General features: G+C 41.2%; 1 protein-coding gene across 2 annotated transcripts in view; it reads left to right on the forward strand.

Annotated features, from left to right (window-relative positions):
• The window catches only part of srebf1 (sterol regulatory element binding transcription factor 1), a 48,821-nt gene that overhangs the window by 14,880 nt on the left and 11,855 nt on the right, over positions 1-22,086 (forward strand). For both annotated transcript variants that reach the window (XM_078558533.1, XM_078558534.1), the window contains exons 7-11: positions 1,217-1,401; positions 3,634-3,832; positions 7,548-7,729; positions 9,689-9,950; positions 18,724-18,890. In XM_078558533.1, coding sequence (XP_078414659.1) covers positions 1,217-1,401; positions 3,634-3,832; positions 7,548-7,729; positions 9,689-9,950; positions 18,724-18,890 — 995 coding nt within the window. The remainder of the gene's footprint in view (positions 1-1,216; positions 1,402-3,633; positions 3,833-7,547; positions 7,730-9,688; positions 9,951-18,723; positions 18,891-22,086) is intronic.

Below are 22,086 nucleotides of genomic sequence, written 5' to 3' on the forward strand. Positions count from 1 at the left end.
ATGTATGAGGACACCCAGATTGCTCTGTACCACAGCTTCCTGTAGTGCCTCTCCATTTAAATAATATTTTGTTTTTCTATTCTTTCCATCAAAGTGGACAAACTCACATTTTCCCACATTACACTCCATCTGCCAAAGTTTTGCCCACTCATTTAACCTATCGCTATCCCTTTGCAGACTGTGTCCTCTTCACAACTTGCTTTTCTAGTATCATCATCAAATTTGGCTACAATACAGTCAGTCCTTTCGTCTAAGTCATTAATGTAGATTGCAAATAGTTGAGGCCCTAGCACTGATCCCTGTGGTACTCCACGAGTTACCATTTGCAACCTGAAAATGACCCATTTATCCTGACTCTGTTTCCTGTTCATTAGCCAATCCTCTACCAAGCTAATATATTACCCCCAACACTGAGCTCCTATCTTATGTAACAGCCTATTATTCGGCACCTTATCGAATGCCTTTTGGAAATTGTCAAATTACAGAGCCTTTGGAATATTTAAACTGCCTATTTACTGACTGGCACCAAAGTGGGGAAAGTAAACTGCAGAAACCTAAGTAGTGGTTAAAAATGTAAATTACCAGTGTCACTAAAACAGATATAATCTTAATTGGGTTTTGATTGGGAAATGTTTCTTAATGACCTATATTTTCTTTAATACATGTTGAGTGTACTGTTTGAAATATATTTGCTACAAATTACCAACATAGCAGATATTATACTACGAGTCAGTCTCCTGCAGTGTTGCACATTGGGTGTGAAGGCAACGTGTTGTCTTTGGGTTAGATAGTTGCAGGTAAGAGCTGATTGTGTAGACATAATGTAATCCCCCTTTCAGAGTTGTACATTTTGTCTTTGGAATTTATAATGGAAATATAAAAATAATGTCCACATTTGTAATGGCAGCTGCTTATATAAACTTAAACTTATATAATTACACACTCTTGACCAGTGGTTACTGTAGTGCCTCCGTTGGGAGGGAAATGTGGATATGAAAATTTATAATGGGGAAAATTTGACACCAAGAAAAAGAGCAGCAAGAAATATTGCTTTTTTCATTTTGATTAGTGACGCTTGGATTGAACTATTATCAATTTTTGCTCTGGTTTTCTCCTTTTGAGAAATAGTGTTTTGAATTAATAGTTTTGCACTTAAGAGTTAGATATTATTGATGTAAATCGGACTCATTCTACCATGTATTGTGTTTAATTTCAGAATCTCTGAAAGACGTTGTGGCTTCCAGTGGAATAAATCTAGATGCAACGACAAATGGGTTCAAGCAGGATCCTGACCTGCTCACCCCACCACCATCTGATGTTGGCTCACCGCCTCAGAACAGCCCATTTTCTGTGAGCAGCAGTGATTCTGAGTCAGACAGCTTATTTTTTGATGATACCAAGGTACCTATGATTCTGTCAGGATGCTGTCATTTTCACATTCCCAATTCAAACAAAAAAAAGCTGTCTCAGTTCTTCATACTTTTCTAGTTTTGTTTCTTTTACCTCACTTTGTTTCTTTCCCCACTGCTTGCTGGACTTGAGTTTTGTGATTGGCCATTGTCCTTTAGTACAATGGCCAAGCAGTCATTGTCCATGTCTGAGCCTTGCCAGTGAGTATTGGCAAGCTGTTTGATTATAGGATATATCAGAGCTGAGCCTGAAATAATGCATAGCCACAGAAGACCATTCAGCCCATTACACTTTCCTTCACCACTTTGCTAACCATTTTAACTTTACTCCACGTCCCTCAATACTTCTACTTCCCAAGTAAGTATCGCCCATTTACAGACTTCATTTTGCTGCATGTATGGCATCCTGGACCTATGTAGTTCACATTGGCCTACTCCTGCTCCTAATTTGTATGTTCGTATGTACATTCTCACAATCCTATATGTGAAGTAGTTTTTCAATTGGAATTAATGGATAGAGATCAGGAGGGGAATTTGACTGGGATATTTCTTCCTTTTTGGCTTAGAAAGGCAGAGAGCAGTTGCAGCATTTCAAATGTCCCAGCTGAAATCAACTAAGCTGTTATGACCACAGCCAGTGTTAATTGCTGTGCAAACCAAATCTCAGAAGGAAACTTGGCTTAAAGGCCATACTTTTTTCTTATATTCTGAAAACGAGAAGACGTACCAATTTCAGTAGTAAGAGGTCCAGTAACCCTTTTAGGATTTTAAAATTAAATGTAAAAGTTTTATTAACCAAAAGTAAATAAAACTTAACCACACAAGATTACAGTTATACAATTAAGGCTAGTCTTACAAAACATTCCCCACAACTCTCTACTTGGTCAAACCCACAAGTAAACACCTTTTAAGCAACACCCCCTTTATAGATGTCTAACTATGAAATCCAGTAATATTACACAAGGCAAACTGCTGTAGCTTCAATAAAGGCATACCATATGACCTCTACCCTCTTCCACTCTGTGGTGGAATCCACTTCAGAATAAAACTGCTTGTTGCAGTCCAAGACTTATCTGGCTTGACAGGATGGTTGATTCAAACTGCACCTCCTCCCAGCCCAGAGCAAACAACTCCCAGCTCAGCTGCAGCTATTTCCACAGCTTCAGCTCAACAGTCACTCCAGCTATCCACAGTAACTCTAAAATACCTTTTTTTCCCTTTTATCTCTGGTTCCATTGTTCTCGCACCTCTTTGAAGCTCAAATCCTCCCAAATATAAAATCTTTCATGTTTATATCTTGTCTTTGCTTTCGAGTCAATAAAATATAATATCCCCACTACTATTTACCTAAGGAACTCGTGCAAGATGCAAACATGTTTCTTGTTGCCTCTGACTCTCCTTTGATATTCCAACAAATTTTCCACTCATCTAAAAATGCAAATGTTAGATCTAACCTATTTATTTGTACTTCAAACTTAACACCTCTATCCTTTTCATGTTTCAACCCCCACCCGCCCCCCAACCCCGGACAACCTGACCCCTACTAAACTCTGCCCAGTTTAATTAAATCGCGTGCACACACACACACCTAGCCTTATTTACAGAATTACACAATATTCCCCAAAATATTAAAAATAACATCCATTCTCACAAACCCAAGACCAGCTATGGATTGATTAACTTTAAACAAAAATATTCTGATTTCTTCTTACCCTGTCAACAGTGCCCTTGGGCTTCTTCTAGTCAAGAGATCAGTAGGAATTTAAACCATAGATGCCTTCAAAACTTGTCACTTTCCTGGAGTGAATTGATGTATTTTTGTTGCATCTGGCAGCCCATCCAGTACCTTAACTAACAGGAAACAAAGGTTGCCAGTTCCTCCTGAAGAATCCCATGTACTCTACTGGTTTAAAAGTACAGTAAAAATCCATTGAAACCACATCATTATGGTAAAGGGAGAGGGACTGGAATTGTTCCTGCTTAATCCACTGTATCACAGTGCTTTTCCAAAACAGCTTTAGTTTGGCTTGGTCATAGCATTCTGGTTTCTGGGTCAGTAACCTGTGGATTGCAGGATCTGTGGAAAATGGGAACTTTAAGTTGAAAGGCCTTTTCTTGCTCTGAACTTTCTTCTTATCTGGACAGGCTGGCTTGAGAGTGTGCGATGGAGAAATGGTTAGCCTGATTTGCATTTTGAACTGATGGTGCATCCTATTGACTCTAGGTGTCCGTTAAACAAGAGCAGACACTGCCAACTAGTGTTGGCATGTTGGATCGGTCCAGGATGGTGCTGTGTACCTTTGTGTTCCTTTGCCTCTCCTTTAACCCTCTGGCATTCTTGATGGGTGGGACGGACATCAGTTCTGTGGAGGGTCTAGAAAACCATGGAGCAGGCAGAAACATGTTGGGGATTTCTGTAGAAGGTAGGTGTCTAAATGAACAAAAGAAGTAATGAAAATTTTAAAGGACCTGTTCTGAGGGTTTATATATCATTATAGTCTAAGTTTGCATGTGAAAAATGGCCAGGCAAAGCATCAGGGTGCAAAAAAAACCTGTGGGTCCAAACACAAGGCAGAAAAGGAGAACAGTTTAAAAGAACTGGTGGTCTCGTTGTATTCAGAGCTATGACTAATTTGAAATATAATTTTTGAGATGTGTTTTATATGTGATGATTAATGCATATCTGAGAAAACACACTTGTATCTGAATCGGAGCTGTAAACATGATGTGTGTGTGTGTGGTTTTTTTTTTGGAATCAAGCTGAAAATAATTAGTGCCTCACCCTACAAAGTAAACTTCCTGAACTGAAGGTATATCCAGCTGAGATTCCGTTAAACATGGAAATGGGAAAATGAGTGAATATGAGGCCAGATGTGCTGGGTATGAGTGGAAAATTGGATGAATGGATCCAGCGAGTGGTTCCAGGTGCACCATACAAACAAGACTGCAGAGAGTTTTTAAGATATCATAGAGGACAGTTGGTGATCAGCTTGTACACAGAATCTGTTACAGTCCCACTTCTAATAGACAAGACAAACTGTTTGTCTCTGCACTGTTAATCAGCTGTGGCTTTGAGTACACTACCTCTGGACTTTTTTTCTAAAGACTAGTTTGGAGGTGGTGGGAACACGGAGACCATTTTGTGCACTGCCTGACCTGATGTCTGTTTTACCTGCTTTATGAATAGTCCCCATAAAAAAGTAGGTAGTGATAGAACAATTTATTTATGGCAGAGGAGTTTCTCCAGCTGAGATCCAACATCATGAACAGAATGGCTCCTCTCACAACATAGCAGATCAGGCAAGGCCCAAAAATGGACTTGATGATTGTTTAAACGCATCTGAGGATATTGCTGTAGGAGTTCCTCAGGGTAGTGTCTAGGCCTGACCATCTTCAGCTGCTTCATCAATCACCATCTCTCCATCGTAAAGGTCAAGTGGGGAATGTTCGCTGATGATTGCACAGCATTCAATACTATTCTCGACTCCTCAGTAACTGAAGCAGCCCATGCCCATATGCAGCAAGACCTGGACAACATTCAGTCTTGAGCTGATGTGTGACATTAATGTTACTTGCCACCTAAAGTGCAAGGTAGTGACCATCTCCAACAATAGAGAATCTAACCATCTCCCGTGACATTCAAAGACATTACCATTGCTGAATCCCCCACTATCAACATCCTGGGGGGGGTTACCATTCACCAGAAACTTAACTGGACCAGCTATATAAATGCTGTGGCTACAAGAACGAGTCAGAGAATGGGAATTCTGCAGTGAGTAACTCTCCACCTGACACCCAAAAGCCTGTCCACCATCTACAGGGCATAAGTCTGGAGTGTGATGGGATACTCTCTACTTGCCTGGGTGAGTGGAGTTCCCCTCCAAGCCATACACATCCTGACTTGAACTATATTGCCGTTCCTTCACAGTCGCTGGATCAAAATTCTGAAACTTCCTTCCTAACAACACTAGGTGTACCGACACCATATGGACTGCAGAGGGTCAAGATGGCGGCTCGCCACCAACTTCTCCATGTCAATTAGGGGTTGGCAATGAATGCTGGTCTAGCCAGTGATGACCACATCCGTGAAAGAATACATTTTTTAAAAAGCAGGTGAAGAACTTGCACAGCAATGAATACAGCAATGATATAAAGCTGGTAGTTTGGACTGATGGGCATTTATCTCTGGAGATTTTAGGAGTAGGAGCATGCAGGAGCAAGGCCACTTGGCCCCTCAAGCCTGCTCCGCCGTTTGATAAGATCATGACTGATCTGACTGTGGCCTCAACTCTACTTTCCTGTCTACCCTCTATACCCATTGACTCCCTTGTCAATCAAGAATCAATCTAACTCGGCCTTGAAAATTTTCATATGATCCTGTCTCCACTGCTCTCTGGGGAAGAGAATTCCACAGACTAACAACCCTCAGAAAAGAAAATTCTCCTCATCTCTGTCTTAAATGGGAGACACCTTATTTTTAATTGTCCCCTCGTCCTAGTTTCTCGTAAGGGGAACCATCCTCTTAGTGTCCACCTTGTTAAGCCCTCTCAGGATCTTCTATGTTTCAATAAGAAATTCTAAACCCCAATGGATACAACCTGTTCAACCTTTCCTCATAAGATAACCCCTTGCCAACACACAACTGTAACAAAACTTCCCTACTTTTATATTTCATTCCCCTTTCGATAAACAACAATATTCCACTTGCCTTCCTAATCACTTGCTGTACCTGCGTACTAACCTTTTGTGATTCATGTACCAGGACATCCTGAGATCCATGAGTTTTGATTTATTATTGTGTTATATAGCAAGAAAAGAAAAGTAGGATATAATAGGTTTAGGTGAAAAGGGATGGGAGGAGACTGAATGGATCATAAACATAAGCATGGACCAGTTTGGCTGAATTTCTTTGCTGTATGTTTGAATGTAATGTACCTATTCCTGTTTCATGTTTGGTCTGAGGCCTTGAGCAAAGAGGATAGACACACAGCCTGCTCTCAGCCAGTGTCCCTTGTAACGAATTGGGTGGTGTTGGGCACCATTCAGTGCAGACTCTGCCCTCTAGTCTTCCCATACGTCCCTGCTGGAGCAGTCCACTTCAGATCAGGAGGAATGCCTTGGAGTGCAATTCAAACCTCTATCAGTCTTTGTTGTGTGTTATTGAATATAATGTTCTAATCCTCAGCATCACATATTATCCTATCAATTTAAAAACTTTTGACTGTTCCCAGTGTTAAAAGAATGGATTTGATTTGTGTTTCCAGTAAAAGAGAAGATTTGCAATCCCTATGACTTGTTATATCATGATAAAGATAAAACTTGTACTGCAGCTAGTTTTAATGTAAATGCCTTACAAATGCATTGTCCAGGTCCCGGTCAACATAGTTTTGTAAGCCTCCAATAGTTGACAATTGAGAACAGCAGTTTAAGTTGAGTCTTCTTGCCAGTTGCATCCTGATTTTCCTCTATACGTCCATCAGCATTTAATTGTACATCTTTCCTGTTGTCTACCATTAGACAATTTAAAAGAGTGACGGTAAGAATTTGGAAAAAACAACCTCTTTGATTTCAGCCTCCCTTTTCACGTAATACAGAGTTGAATCAAAGTCTGTCCCTTTTCTGCCTTTGCAGACTAAATTCAGCAAACACACCTTGTAACGGTGATTCATGTGTTGTTGGTATGTTATCTGTGACGGCAACAGAAAATCAGGATTGAGTGGTGGAGATGTGAATATTAAGCATTTTTGTCCTCAACCTTTGTGTGTGTGTGTGTGTGTGTGTGTGTGTGTGTGTGTGTGTGTGTGTGTGTGTGTGTGTGTGTGTGTGTGTGTGTGTGTGTGTGTGTGTGTGTGTGTGTGTGTGTGTGTGTGTGTGTGTGTGTGTGTGTGTGTGTGTGGGGGGGGGTGTGGGGGGGGTGTGGAATTGGGGAATATTTGTGCAGATTTTTCTTCCGTGGTTACATAGATGGGTTAAAGTAAGTGATGGCATACATTCTCCTTCATTAAAGAAGTTGCCCTGATGGGCCCAAATGACTCTTTGATTTGTTTTTGTTCAGTGACACCTTAAGTTACTGCTATTGGAAGTAACCCCACTGCCTAGCAAATAAATTTGTTAATTTTTTTTTGTTCTTTCTGGCAGATACTTCTAGCTGGTTTGGTTGGATCTGGCCAACATTGACCCTCTGGTTAATTAATGGGATAATTGTCCTGTTCGTATTTGTTAAGATCTTTGTCTATGGTGAACCAGTTACTAGGCTGCACTCTGAATCATCTGTCCTGTTCTGGAGGCATCGCAAGCAGGCTGATCTGGACCTAGCAAGGGTAAGAATTATTTACTGTGGATAAGTTAAAGATTTGGGTTTGACATGTCCCTTTTTTTTGGTGAAATTGCTTTGGTTCAAACATGGACAAAAGAGCTGAACTCCTGAGGTGTAGTGAGAGTGACTGCCTTTGACATCAAGGCCGCATTTGACCCAGTGTGGCATCAAGGAGCCTGAGCAAAACTGGAGTCAATGGGAATCGGGGGTAAAACTCTCCACTGGTTGGAGTCATACATAGTACAAAGGAAGATGGTTGTGGTTGTTGGAGGTCAGTCATTTCAGCTCCAGGACATCACTACAGGAGTTCCTTGGGGTAGTGTTCTCAGCCCAACCATCTTCAGCTGCTTCATCAATGACCTTCCTTACATCATAAGGTCAGAAGTGGGGATGTTTGCTGCTGACTGCACGATGTTCAGCACCATCCTCAGATACTGTAGCAGTCCATTTTCAAAATTCGGAAAGTCCTGGACAATAGCCAGGATTGGGCAGACAAGTGGCAAGTAACATTCACGCCACAAGTGCTTAGGCAATGACCATCTCCAACAAGAGAGAATCTAACCATCGCCCATTGACGTTCAATGGCATTACCATCACTGAATCCCCCACTGTCAACATCCTGGGGGGGGGGTTATCATTGACCAGAAACTGAACTAAACTAGCCATATAAATACAGTGGCTACAAGAGCAGGTCAGAGACTAGGAATCCTGTGACGAGTAACTCGCCTCCTGACTCCCCAAAGCCTATCCACCATCTACAAGACACAAATCAGGAGTAAGATGGAATACTCCCCACTTGCTAGGATGAGTGCAGCTCCCACAACACTCAAGAAGCTTCACGTCATCTAGGACAAAGCAGCCCACTTGATTGGCACCACATCCACAAACATTCACTCCCTCCACCACCGACACACAGTAGCAGCACAGTGTACTATCTACAAGATGCGCTGCAGGAATTCACCAAGGCTTCTTAGACAGCACCTTCCAAACCCACGACCACTACCATCTAGAAGGTATGGGCAGCAGATAGATGGGGACACCACCACCTGGAAATTCTCCTCTAAGTCACTCACCATCCTGACTTGGAAATATATCACCATTACTTCACTGTCGCTGGGTCAAAATCCTGGAACTCCCTTCTTAACAGCACTGTGGGTGTACCTACAACACATGGACTGCAGCAGTTCAAGAAGGCAGCTCACCACCACCTTCTCAAGGACAACTAGGGACGAGCAATAAATGCTGGTCCAGCCAGCAAAGCCCACATCCTGTGAATGAATTAAAATTGAGAATGAAGTGGAATTGAGGCAAGTACAGATTTAGCATTCACTAGGTACAATACTACTTTTTCTTTTCTCTGGAATAAGATTGTAATGTTTGGTTAAATTCATGAAGTTGACATAAGTCAACAAGAATAACATTTTCAAGTGCAGCTCTCCAAAAGTCCACACGAAGATAATTCTGCTGTCTAGCCTGTGGCCTTGCTCCTGCATGTAAATTTAAATTTATCGTTGCTTAATTGTCACCAGCAATATTTTCTTTGAAGATTGCTGCCTTGAATCATTTCATAAATTTTAAGCAACTAATTTTACCCCATGGATACACATCAGACAAAAAGCCTAAGATGCATTCGGTTATGGAAACGATATCTCTCATCTACAGTATGGCGTCAGTCAGGTCTGAGGAAATTAGTTAGTTGTGGGCGTTATAAAAAATTAATATTTAAATTTAGGCACAATATATGTATTTTTTTTGATATGTATCTTCCTCCAAAAAACCCAATATTTTCAAGTGTGAAGAATGTTCACTTGGAGGGATTCCAGCACCCATGAAACTGCACATCAACAGAATCAACTGGTTTCAGTTGAGATGGGGAGAAAATTGGAGATTTATTTCTTAAAAAGAGAATTAATGTTTTGAAATCTTAGTAGAAAGTGTGTTTTCCTCCTTCTATTTATGCCAGGGAGATTTTGCTCAAGCTTCCCAGAATCTCCGGACCTGTTTGAAGGCATTGGGGCGTCCTCTGCCTACATCTAACTTGGACTTTGCCTGCAGCCTGATGTGGAATGTAACCCGGCACATTCTGCAACGGCTGTGGGTCGGGCGCTGGTTTGCAGCACGGGCTGGAGGCTTCAGGCAGAACAAGGAGCTGAAGGATGACATGAGGAAGAGCACCCGGGATGCAGCACTGGTCTATCACAAGCTGCAACAGCTCCACATGACTGGTGTGTGTTCTGTATAAAATTGAAAGCCTTTTGAAATAGCAACATTTGCATTTATTGTCCTGTAAGCAAAGAAAATAGTGTTGCTCTAGATTAGCTTCTGCAGTTGGTGCTGCAAACATTTGACAACCAGAAAGTTTCAGTATTTCACAACACGAGAGAGAATAGAACTGACAACTGTTTTGCATCACTGGGTGCTGCATCCATTCACAAGGTTCTAAATAACATCAAAACTGGGTTGGTAATAATGCTATTCCTGCACTACAGAGTCCTGGTCTAGTGAATTCAAAAGTCCAGGTTAGAATATCACTTGCAGTGCTACAGCTGGCCTTGGTAAAGTTGGAGTGAGGAGATTTAAAAGTCCATTAGGCTTCCCATTCATGTTTACTGTTCAATGATCCCTGCTGTAAATGCGTGTGTGCGTGTGTGTATGTATCCTTGTATGGCATCGGGACTGCCCACAATGCTTGACACCCAATGACGTTCTTTGTGAAGTGTTATCACTTTTCTAATGTAGGAGAGGTAGCAGACTGTCCCAGAAGCAACAGAGATAGATGACGTATGCTATGGGATCTTTTGCATCCATCTAAGAGAGCAGACGGGGCTGTGTTTTAATGTATTATTGGGACAACAGAAGTGCTGCCCTCCTTGGTACTTGGTGGCCTCCTTCCATTGAGTAGGGAGTCAGAATTGTACATAGTAAATCAGACGGACAGCCAAGGGCTGGCAATTCAATAACTGCACTTTGCATTTTTTTTTAAAGTGAGTATGGATCCCTTTACTTTTTGTCATTGGTCTCTTGCTGGGCTGCACAACCCAGACAGCTGGCCAAAATGATGGTCAACCTTTGCTGCCATACGAACATACGAATTGGGAGTGGACCTCGGCTCTCGAGCCTATTCCACCATTCAATAAGATCATGGCTGATCTGACTTTAACCTCACGTTCCTGCCTATCCCTGATAACCTTTCACTCCCTTGCTTATCAAGAATCTCTCTACCTCTGCCTTAAAGGTATTCAAAGGGCTCTCTTCCTCAAAAACTGGTTGAGGCAAAATTCCAAAGTCTCAACCCTCTGAGAGAATTTTTTCCTCAGCTCAATCCTAAATGGGTGACCCCTTATTTTGAAACAGTGGACCTCGAGTTCTAGATTCTCCCACAAGAGGAAACATCCTTTCCACGTTCACCCTGCCAAGTCCCCTCAGGATTTTATATGTTTCAATCAAGTTGCCTTTTACTCTTTTTAAACTCCTGCGATACAAGCCTAACCTGTAAGCCTTTCCTCAGAAGACAACCCACCCATTCCAGGTATTACTCTAGCAAACCTTCTCTGAACTGCTTCTAATGCATTTACATCTTTCTTTAAATAAGACGACCAATACTGTACACAGTACTCCAGGTGTGGTCTCGCCAATGCCCTATGTAACTGAAGCATAACTTCCCAACTCTTGTATTCAATTCCCCTTGCAATAAATGATAACGTTCTATTAACATTGCTAATTACTTGTTGCATCTGCATACTAACCTTTTGTGATTTATGCACTGGGACACCCAGGTCCCTTTGCATTTCAGCTCTGCAATCTCTCACCATTTAGATAATCTGCCTCTTTTCATTCGCCCTGCCAAAACGGACAACCTCACATTTTCTTACATTATACCCCATTTGCCAGATCTTTACCCATTCACCTAATCTATCTCCTTTTTGTAGCCTCCTTGTTCTTCTTCACAACTTACTTTCTTACCTATTTTTGTGTCATCAGCAAATTTAGCCACCATACCATCGGTCCTTTCATCGAAATCATTTATATAAATTGTGAAGAGTTGAGACCCCAGCACTGATCTCTGTGGCACACCATTTGTTACATCCTGCCAACCAGAAAATGACCCATTTATGTCTGCTTGCTGTTTCCTGTTAGCTAACCAATCTTCTATCCATGCCAATATGTTACCGCCTGCAACATGAACTTTTATTTTCCGTGATAACCTTTGATGTGGCACCTTATCAAATGCATTCTGGAGATCTAAATACAGTACACCCACAGGTTCCCCTTTATCCAGAGCAAATGTTACTTCCTCAAAGAACTCCAGTAAATTGGTTAAACATGATTTCTGTGCCACAAAACCATATTGACTCTGCCTGATTACCTTGAATTTATCAAAGTGCCCTTTTGGAATGCCTTTAATAAAAAATTCTAACATTTCCCTATGACAGACGTTTAGCTAACTTGCCTATGGTTTCCTGCTTTCTGTCTCCGATCCTTTTTGAATAAAGGAGTTACATTAACTATTTTCCAAACTAATGGAACCTTCCCTGAATCTAGTGAATTTTGGAAAATTAAAATCAATGCATGAACTATCTCACTAGCCACTTCTTTTAAGACCCTAGGATGAAATCCATCAGGGCCCGGGGACTTTTCAACTTGGCAGTTCTAATTAATTTGTTAGGTACCACTTGCCTGGTGATTGTAATTTTCTTGAGTTCCTCCCTCCCTTCCAATTCCTGATTTATAGCTATTTCTTGGATGTTACTTGTATCCTCTATAGTGAAGACCGATGCAAAATGCCTATTCAATTCATGTGCCACCTCCTTATTTTCCATTATTAATTCCTCAAACTTACTTTGTATAGGACCAACGTTCACTTTGTTAACTCGTTTCTTTTCTAAATCTCTATAGAAATTCTTACTATTTGTCTATGTTTCTGGCTTGCTTTCTGTCGTACTCTAACTATTCTCTCATTTTTAAAAAAAAAGTAAAGAATGACTAAAAGATTAATATTCTGTCCAATCTTCTGACCTGCCACTCACCTTTGCGCAAGTATATGCTTTTTCTTTAAGTTTGATACTACATTTAATTGTTTTAGTTAACCATGGATGATGGATCCCTCCACTTTGGAATGTGTCTATTCTGTGTATTCTGATGTATCCCCCAAATATCTGCCACTGCATCTCTATTGACCTATCCCTTAACCTAAATTGCCAGTTCACATTCGCTAGCTCTGTTTTCATGCCCTCGTAATTGCCCTTTATTTAAGTTTAAAATACTAGTCTTAGACCCAGTCTTCTCTCCCTCAAACTGAATGTAAAACTCAAACATATTGTAATCACTGCTACCCAGGGGTGCCCTTGCTATGAGGTCATGAATTACTCCTATCTCATTGCACAATACCAGGCCTAGTGTAGCCTGCGCCCTGGTTGGCTCCAGAACATGCTGTTCTTAAAAAAATTATCCGGAAAATATTCTCTGAATTCGTCATCTATGCTCCCTTTGCCCATCTGGTTGTTCCAGTCTATATGTAAATTAAAATCCCCCATGATAATAGCCAAACCTTTCTAAAAAAACTCCCACTATTTCTTCTTTGATATCCTGTCCTACCATGTGATTACTGTTAGGGGGCCTGTACACCACTCCCACAAGCAACGACTAGCCTTTATCATTCCTTGTTTTTACCCAAATCGCTTCTATATTCTGGTTTCCTGAACTTAGGCCATCCCTCTCAATTGTCTTAATGTCGTCTTTAATTAACAGAGCCACCCCTCTGCCTTTTGCTAACTTCCTATCCTTCCTAAAAGTCACATGCCCTTCATGTTTAGGTCCAACCTATCCCAGCTTGTAGCCATGTCTCTGTAATGGCTATTAGTGGAAATAGAGATAAATGAGTACGATGTATCAGTTCATCTGTTTTGTTTCAAATGCGATGTGCATTCAGGTGCAGAGCTTTAAGTTTTGTCCTTTTATTATTTTTGTAACCTCTAGCATTATCTGTTGGCTTCTCTCAGACTTGTACTCTGTCCTTTCCTGTCATGGTCTGCTTATCATTTCCCATATTAATACCTTTCCTCTCTTACCTTGTCGCTACTCTTTGATATACCACATCTTCTCACATTTGATCCCTTGTCCGCACTATTTAGTTTAAAAATCTTTTCTTCGTCCCAAGTTTTACGATTCGCAAGAACACTCATCCCAAGCATGGCTCAGGTGTTGACTGTCCCAATGGTACAGCCCACACTTTCCTCAGTACTGGTGCCAGTGCCCCATAAACCGAAAGCCACTTCTCCTGCACCAGTCTTTGAGCCACGCATTCATCTCTCTAATCTTATTTGCCTTATGCCAATTTGCATGTGGCTCAAGTAGTAATCCAGAGATTGTTACTTTTGAGGTTCTGCTACTTAATTTGGTACCTAGCTCTTCATACTGACTATGCAGAACCTCTTTCCTTGTCCTGCCTATGTCATTGGTACCTATATGGACTATGACCACTGGATCCTCCCCTCTCACTGCAGGTTCCTCTCCAGCCCTGACCAGATGTCCTGAACCCTGGCACTGGGCAGGCAGCACAGCCTCCTGGACTCTTGCTCTTTGCTGCAGAGAACAGCATCTATCCCCCTCACTACACTGTCCTCTACTACAACTACATTCCTGTCTACTCCTCCCTTTTGAACTGCTTCCTGTACCATGGTGCCATAGCCGGCCTTCACATCCACCTTGCAGACATCACTTTTGTCCACACAGGTTGTGAGCACTTTACACCTGTTTGACAGTTGCAAAGTCTGAGGCTTCTCCACTACAGTCTGCTCAGTCACTTTGCCTGCCTCACTCATGGTCACATCCTCCTGTCCCTCACTTCAGACAATCCTATTCTAAGCAGTGTGACTGTCTTCTGGAAGAAATTGTTACAGGTATTTACCCTTATGTCATGCAGTGTCTGCAGTTTGGCTTCCAGATCAATAATCCTGATGCAAAATTCCTTTAGCTGCTTAGACTCTCTGCAGACCTGTTTGTCCTGGATCGCCTTGGTGTCCAAAAGATCCCAAATTTCACAGCTGCATCATAATACCTGTCCTGCCATTGTTACTTATGTTATTTAGTTAATTTAATTTAATAATTTTCTTAATTAACTTGGAGTAATTCCTATCTATGCTACAATTTACTGTGTTTATTAAATGTTAGTACCACTGACCACCAAAAGTTGTACTTTCTTAACTACACAGGTATGTGTTTTAGATGTTTATTTTAATTATTTTATTTTAATATTAAAGCTTTTGTTCTTTTTTATTTATAGATCTACCTTAACTCCTGTGTCCTAAGCTGGCTATTAACGCACTGTCCCTAATGCTAAGCACTTACCAGCCAATCAACGTACAAAAGTACAGTGCCTATACTATTTTAAACCTGAGGAATAGAATAAACCTTAACCACTTGCTACGTACTCACCAACCAATCAAATTCCTTCTTTGCTGTGATGTCACTATTTGTTTTCTCGTGCTTTTTTTCAGTCTCCTGCCTGCCTCTCCGCTCGAGCCGCTTAGCATCTTCCCGTAGCAACTTCCCTGGTGTTGAAGCTTCAGTGGAGTGATCAGGAAGTGGGGAAGAATTCTAACCTACATTCCTCCTCCTCCATAGTTCATTGTACTGCCAACCAGTATGTTGTTTTTTTTTAAAACAAAAAAAGTCTTCTAGAAAAGTTTAGGAGTGGGCGATCATTTGATTGAGATATTTCTCCTGTATTATAGAAGAAAATAGCCATATTACCAGGAATTTGTTTTATAAAACATATCAATTTTATAGGTGACTTTCAGACCTTTGAGGAGGTACAATTTTAAATGGACCCAAAGAAACAATGTTACAAACTGTCTCCTGATGTTGGGTGGCTCTAGAAAAGGTTGCAAGTTAGTTTGAAATCATTTCTCTGCCTCACCCCCTCTTTGCTGTTTGTAGTGAAGTTAATCTGGATTACAAAAGGATTGATTCTATAATCGACCTCATTGGAGTGACCTGGCAGGAGGGAAACCCAGGCCTACACCTAGTCTGGTAGTTCAGTGGGTTGATGAACTGCCAAGTGTGTTCCTAAGTTTCCTGGTGTCCCAAAAACCAGAAAAGGATATTGATGCCAGTGTTGCAACAATAATTTCACTGTAAAAAATTGAATGTACCCACATGGTTAAAGCACAGCTGGGGCAAGGGAGGTAATTTATCTGCTAAATGAGTTTGTCCCATTGAAAAGATGATTTACAAATGGATTATCTGCTCCCTTTCCATATGTAATACCAGGGCCTAAAGAAAGTGATTGCCAGCTACTACATATGAATTGGGAGCAGAAGTAGGCTACTCAGCCCCTCAAGCCTGATCCGCCATTCAATAAGATCATGGCTGATCTGAATGCAACCTCAACCCCACATTCCTGCCTACCCCTGTTAACCTTTCACCCCCTTGTTAATCAAGAATCTATCTAGCTCTGCCTTAAAAATATTCAAAGACTCTTTCTCAAAAGGCAGTGGAAACAGAGTTCCAAAGACTCATGACCCTCTAAGAGAAAAAAATTTCTCCTCATCTCTGTCTTAAATGAGCAACCCCTTATTTTTAAACAATGACCCCTAGTTCTAGTTTCTCCCACAAGAGGAAATATCCTCTCCACATCCACCCTGTCAAGACCCTTCAGAATCTTAAAGGTTTCAATTAAGTCACTTCTTACTCTTCTAAATTCCAGCAGATGCAACCCTAACCCTAACCTGTCCAGCATTTCCTCCATAAGACAACCTGCCCATTCCTGATAATTACTCTAGGAAACCTTCTCTGAACTGTTTCTAATGCATTTACATCTTTCTTTAAATAAGGAGACCAGTACTGTACATAATACTCTAGATGTGGTCTCACCAATGCCCTGTACAACTGAAGCATAACCTCCCTACTTTTGTAATCAATTCCCCTCACAATAAATGATAATCTATTAGCTTTCCTAATTAACTGCATACGAACCTTTTGTAATTCATGCACTAGGACACCCAGATCCCTCTGAATCTCAGAGCTCTGCAATCTCTCACCATTTAGGTAATCATCTTTTTTATTCTTCTTGCCAAAATGAACGATTTCGCATTTGCCCATATTATACTCCAATAGCCAGATCTTTGCCCACTCAATTAACTATGTCACTATGTAGCCTCCTTATGTCCTCTTCACAACTTACTTTCCTACCTATCTTTGTGATGTCAGCAAATTTAGCAACCATTCCTTCAGTCCCTTAATCCAAGTCATTTTATATAAATTGTAAAAAGTTGAGGCCCCAGCACTGATTCCTGTGGCACACCACTTGTCATATCCTGCCAACCAGAAAAAGACCCATTTATGCCAACTCTCTGCTTACTATTAGCTAGCCAATCTTCTATCCATGCCAATATGTTACCCCCTACACAATGAGCTTTTATTTTCTACAATAACCTTTGATGTGGCACTTTATCAAATGCCTTCTGGAAATCTAAGTACAGTACATCCACTGGTTCACCTTTATCCACAGCACATGTGATTCCTTCAAAGAACTCCAATAAATTGGTTAAACATGATTTCCCTTTCACAAAACCATGTTGACTCTGCCTGATTGCCTTGAATTTTGCCAAGTGTCCTGCTTTAAAATCTTTAAGAATAGCTTCTATCTTTTTCCCTATGACAGATGTTAGGCTAACTGTCTCCCTCCCTTTTTGAATATAAGAGTTATATTTGCTATTTTCCAATCTAATGGAACCTTCCCCGAATCTAGGGACTTTTGGAAAATTAAAACCAATGCATCAATTATTTCACTAGCCACTTCTTTCAAGAAATCAAGGGTGAAGTCTGGGGATTTGTCAGCCCACAGCCCCAACAAATTGCTCGATACCATTTCCCTTGTGATTGTAATTTTCCCGAATCCCCCCCTCCCTTCCATTTCCTGATTTACAGCTAATTCCAGGAAGTTACTTATGTCCTCTATGGTGAAGACTGAAGCAAAATACCTGTTTAATTTGTCTGCCATCTCCCTACTTTCCATTATCAATTTCCCAGACGCACTCTCTATAGGACCAACGCTCACTTTGTTAACTATTTTTTCTTATTTAAATATCTATGGAAACTCTTACTATCCATCTTTCTAGCTAGCTTTCTCTAATACTCTAATTTTTCCCTCCTTAATTTTTTTGTCACTCTTTGCTGTTCTTTATATTCTTTCCAATCTTCTGACCTGCCACCTGTCTATGCGTAATTATATGCTTTTTCTTTGTTGATACTGTCTTTAACTTTTTTAGTTAACCATGGATGGTAGGCCCTCCCCTTGGAATTTCTCTTTCTCATTGGAATGTATATATTCTGTATTCTGAAATATCCCTTTGAAATGTCTGCCACTGAACTTCTATTGACATCCCTTAACTTCATTTGCTAGTTCACTTTTTAGCTAGCTCTGCTTTCATGCCCTCATAATTGCCCTTATTTAAGTTTAAAATACTAGCCTTGGACGCACTCGTTTCTCCCTCAAAATGAATATAAAGTTCAATCATATTATGATCGCTGCTACCTAGGGGTGCCTTCACTATGAGGTTATCAATTAACCCTAACTTGTTGCTCAAAACCAGGTCTAGTATAGCCTGTTCTCTGGTTGGCTCCAGAATGTGCTGTTCCAAGAAACTATTGGCTTTATTGGTGAGAGATGAAGTACCTGCAGCAGACTAATAATTTGTGTGCCAGGACGCTAGCCTCTGGAGTAAAGCATTGTATTGGAGGGCCTGCCTGTCACCCTGGACCTCCCGCTAGAATTAAACTGGAACTTTAGTCCTCATGCTCCAGCCTTAGTAGAAGTGCATAGAGAGTAGCTTGGCATCAGAGCATCACTGCCACCCCACAAGAACAGCCGATGGTGGAGATAGCCACTTGTATTTTTATTTTAATTTGTGATCTCCCCAGTTGTTTCTTCTGTATTACTTCATTCACACACATGGATTTGTTATTAATGGCTGTTTTGTTCCCCATAACTCTCAGGCAAACTGGGTGGTAGCCACTTGTCTGCAATTAACATGGCTCTGAGTGCGGTGAACCTTGCTGAATGTGCCGGAGATGCTGTCTCTGTTGCTACCATGGCAGAGATGTATGTGGCAGCAGCAATCCGGATCAAAACCAGCTTGCACAGGAGGCTTCACTTCATGACAGTGAGTAGCACCTAGATAATCATTGTTTTTCTTGTCTCTAAAACAAGCCTGTTGGAATTGAAAAGAAAATCCTATACTGGAAAAAAAACAGTTTGAGGCTAGATTCCCAATGGGTACTAAGTTAGTTGGGTTAAGCGAGGGAAACCCCTGACCTAGATGGAGGAAAAAAACAACCACGGTTCCTATTTTCTGCTTCTGTTTGCTGTGTATTGCACCCTTCTGGTTTGTGTGTGTGTCTCCCGCCGGACCGGTGACCCCTGTGGGGATGGTAGTGGGAGGGAAGGTTACAGCAGTAATCCCTCATTATGCTATATGTATCATGTTATGATCCCAGCTGATGTTACCCCTGGACAAGCCTGATCCCAGTGTGGAATCCAGCTTGATAGATCTTAAACTTTTAATTGCTTATATACGTGGGGGGTAGCTACTGAACAGAGTCATGAGACAGCTGATGAACTTTTAACAAAAGAATAAAACATTTATTCAACAAGAAAAGATGAATTATATTACAATACTCCTTCACCCACAACTATACCTTTTACAGATATATACAGATTTGTAAGGTTAATACAAGTTACAAAAACTATCTTATACTCTTAAGATTCACAGTAAATACACAGTCCATCTAAAACAACTGGCGACTTGTGGTCAGAAACACTATGAAACCAAATGACAGATGCCACCTCAACCAGATGTTATGAAGCTCTCCTCAACTCTTTACCCACCCTTGCCCCCCACCACCCCCAGACACTTGTCACACTGTTAGCCGACCAGTCTCACTGTGCTCCGTCTTTCACACGAGGGTTTCCAATTTCCACTCTCCAAGAACTCGCCTTGGAATCTTCTCCAAACTGATACTTTCTCTCAGACACCTTCCGCAAGGGTTCACCTCCAAGATTTCGAACTCTCCTTCCGATATTCTCCTCCCCTGGGTCACCACATGCATTCAAGCTTTCTTCCAAGCATACTGTCTCTCTGACTCAGCTGTCAACAGTCCACCACTGCTTCACATTCCCATAGCAACAGTTACAGACCTTCAGCTGTCTCTTTGGACCTTCTGGCCTCTCACAAGCCTTTATCTCTTTAAGCCTGAAGCCTTTCTCTGTTCCTCACTCTTAATTCCACTTAAGTCCTTTTCCAGGTTCCTTCCTTTGACTAGAAGGTCTGCTTGGGACTTCCTCCTGTTACACTCCCCTGGATTCTCGGGGCCTTTTCTTTAGCTTGGGACTGGCTATCTCTCCCCTTTGCTCCAGTTTCTCCTGACAGCTACTTTCAAAACCAACTGAACTCAAACAGCTTCCAAATCAAATGCTGTTTCTAGTTTCTTCTGTGTGTGTCTGTGGGAGGGGCCTGCCCCTCTAGACCCCTATGCTAGGCAACTGCCCAGTTTCTCTACTCTTGTTTGTTTAGCTTATGTGCAACAGTCGTAAAACTCTATTAGAAATGCAAGCACCTTTTTAAAGTGAAACTAAAACTCAATTTGACCTTTTCTTAACACACAAATACAGAAATACAAATCAAACTTAAACTTTAAAGTTAAAACCCACTAAATACATAATAAATCCCTCTGAGTAACTGATCAGCAGGGGTATCAGACAGGAACTGCTGGACCGATCTCGAGTGCAGTGGAGATGAGTTTTGACTAAAGATTGGAAATGCTTTAATACCTGGGTGGTTGAGAGAGAAAGAAGGCGATTAAGAGCAGCCAGCTTTGAGAAATGTAAACTAGTAGATGGGAGAGAATCAAAAATGTATGACAGTAGGACCAGACAACAAAACTTTAAATGATTGGAAAGTAAATCCATAAGTTGTATTGGGAAGAGAGGAGGTTTTGTGGCGCAGTGGGTAGCATCCCTGCTTCTGAGCCATAAACTCCAGGGCCAAGTTCCACTCCAGGACTTGATGGCCAAGGAAGCTGAAATCATAATGCAGCCAGACAGGTTGAGTATCAGTCTGCAAACCCTTCCAACATATGCCAATGGCAGGCAGTAAGCGCAAAAGAGAATCCTGGTCAGCTATGTGATGGAAAGAAAATTGGAACCTTTACCATCACTATTCATAGCTCTGGACTACAACATGCATGTAAAAGCATACATTGCCACAGCAACTCAGACTCCTTGAGGGTGCCAGTTGGCTCAGTTGACTGGACAGCCAATGTGGATCAGACATTTGCCGATAGCTTGTGGGTTTGATCCCTGTTGCGGCTGGGGTAGATTTGAGATCTACCTCCTTGCTCTACCTGTGGTGGAGTTAGTGATTCTGTGGATTGGGCCTACCTTCAGGCAGAGAACTGAGGAAGAATTGGAAAGAGCTAATCTACTCAAAGTTGAGTTGAGGAATTGGAGCAATGGAAGACCATCTTTTCTCATCCATAACTTTTTAAAAATGTTATGATACTTAGTGATATTCAGGTAAATATTAGATGTTTTGTACTGAATTATGGGAAGGAGGATCCCCTCGATTGGAGAAAGTTAGAGCCAAACCTATTTACCTCCGTGACATTGCAGAAAAAGATCTTTCTGTGGCTAATGTGTTTCTTAAGGGTTCTAGCTGAAGGTTAACCTACCTTTTTCTTTCATATGTTAAACAACCTGCAAGTGGCCTTTAAAAGATAAGTGTGCAAAGTAATCCAGAAATGTAAAATTTGAATATGACAACTCAAATGCTGTACTGTTTGAATCATTTATCCTTGCACAAAATGCTTGCCACACATACATGCATAAGTGTAGCCACTGCACTTTAGAGTAACCATTCTACATGCAACATTTTGGGAGGCATGTATTAAATAGCACATGGGTTCTCACACGTACAGAACAACATGGCAAATGTGAAGAAACTAGGTATGAGCTATAACTGGAGAATAGCAGTAGAGCAGCAGATCAGGAAGTGAACAGAAATGATACAAATAACCTTGTCTCCATCTATTTCCTGGTACAGCTCTGTGCAAGTGTACACTTCACGACAAAGATTATGATGGTGAAAGTTCTGTTCTGTTTGCAATGTAATAGCTGAGTTTCCCACCTGTTAATGTTTCTGACAAGCATTGTGCATTTGGCTATTAAAAGTAGAAGCTCTTATTTTCTCAGCGATATCTAGTGTTTTAGAAGAAGTTTATGATATTGCATACCATTCTATCAGGTGTACAGCCATTCCTTCCTCCCCACCCTCATCACAGCCCCACTTGCTGTGGCTGAGT

The sequence above is a fragment of the Cetorhinus maximus genome, chromosome 15 (assembly GCF_964194155.1).
Source record: "Cetorhinus maximus chromosome 15, sCetMax3.hap1.1, whole genome shotgun sequence".
Lineage (NCBI taxonomy): Eukaryota > Metazoa > Chordata > Chondrichthyes > Lamniformes > Cetorhinidae > Cetorhinus > Cetorhinus maximus.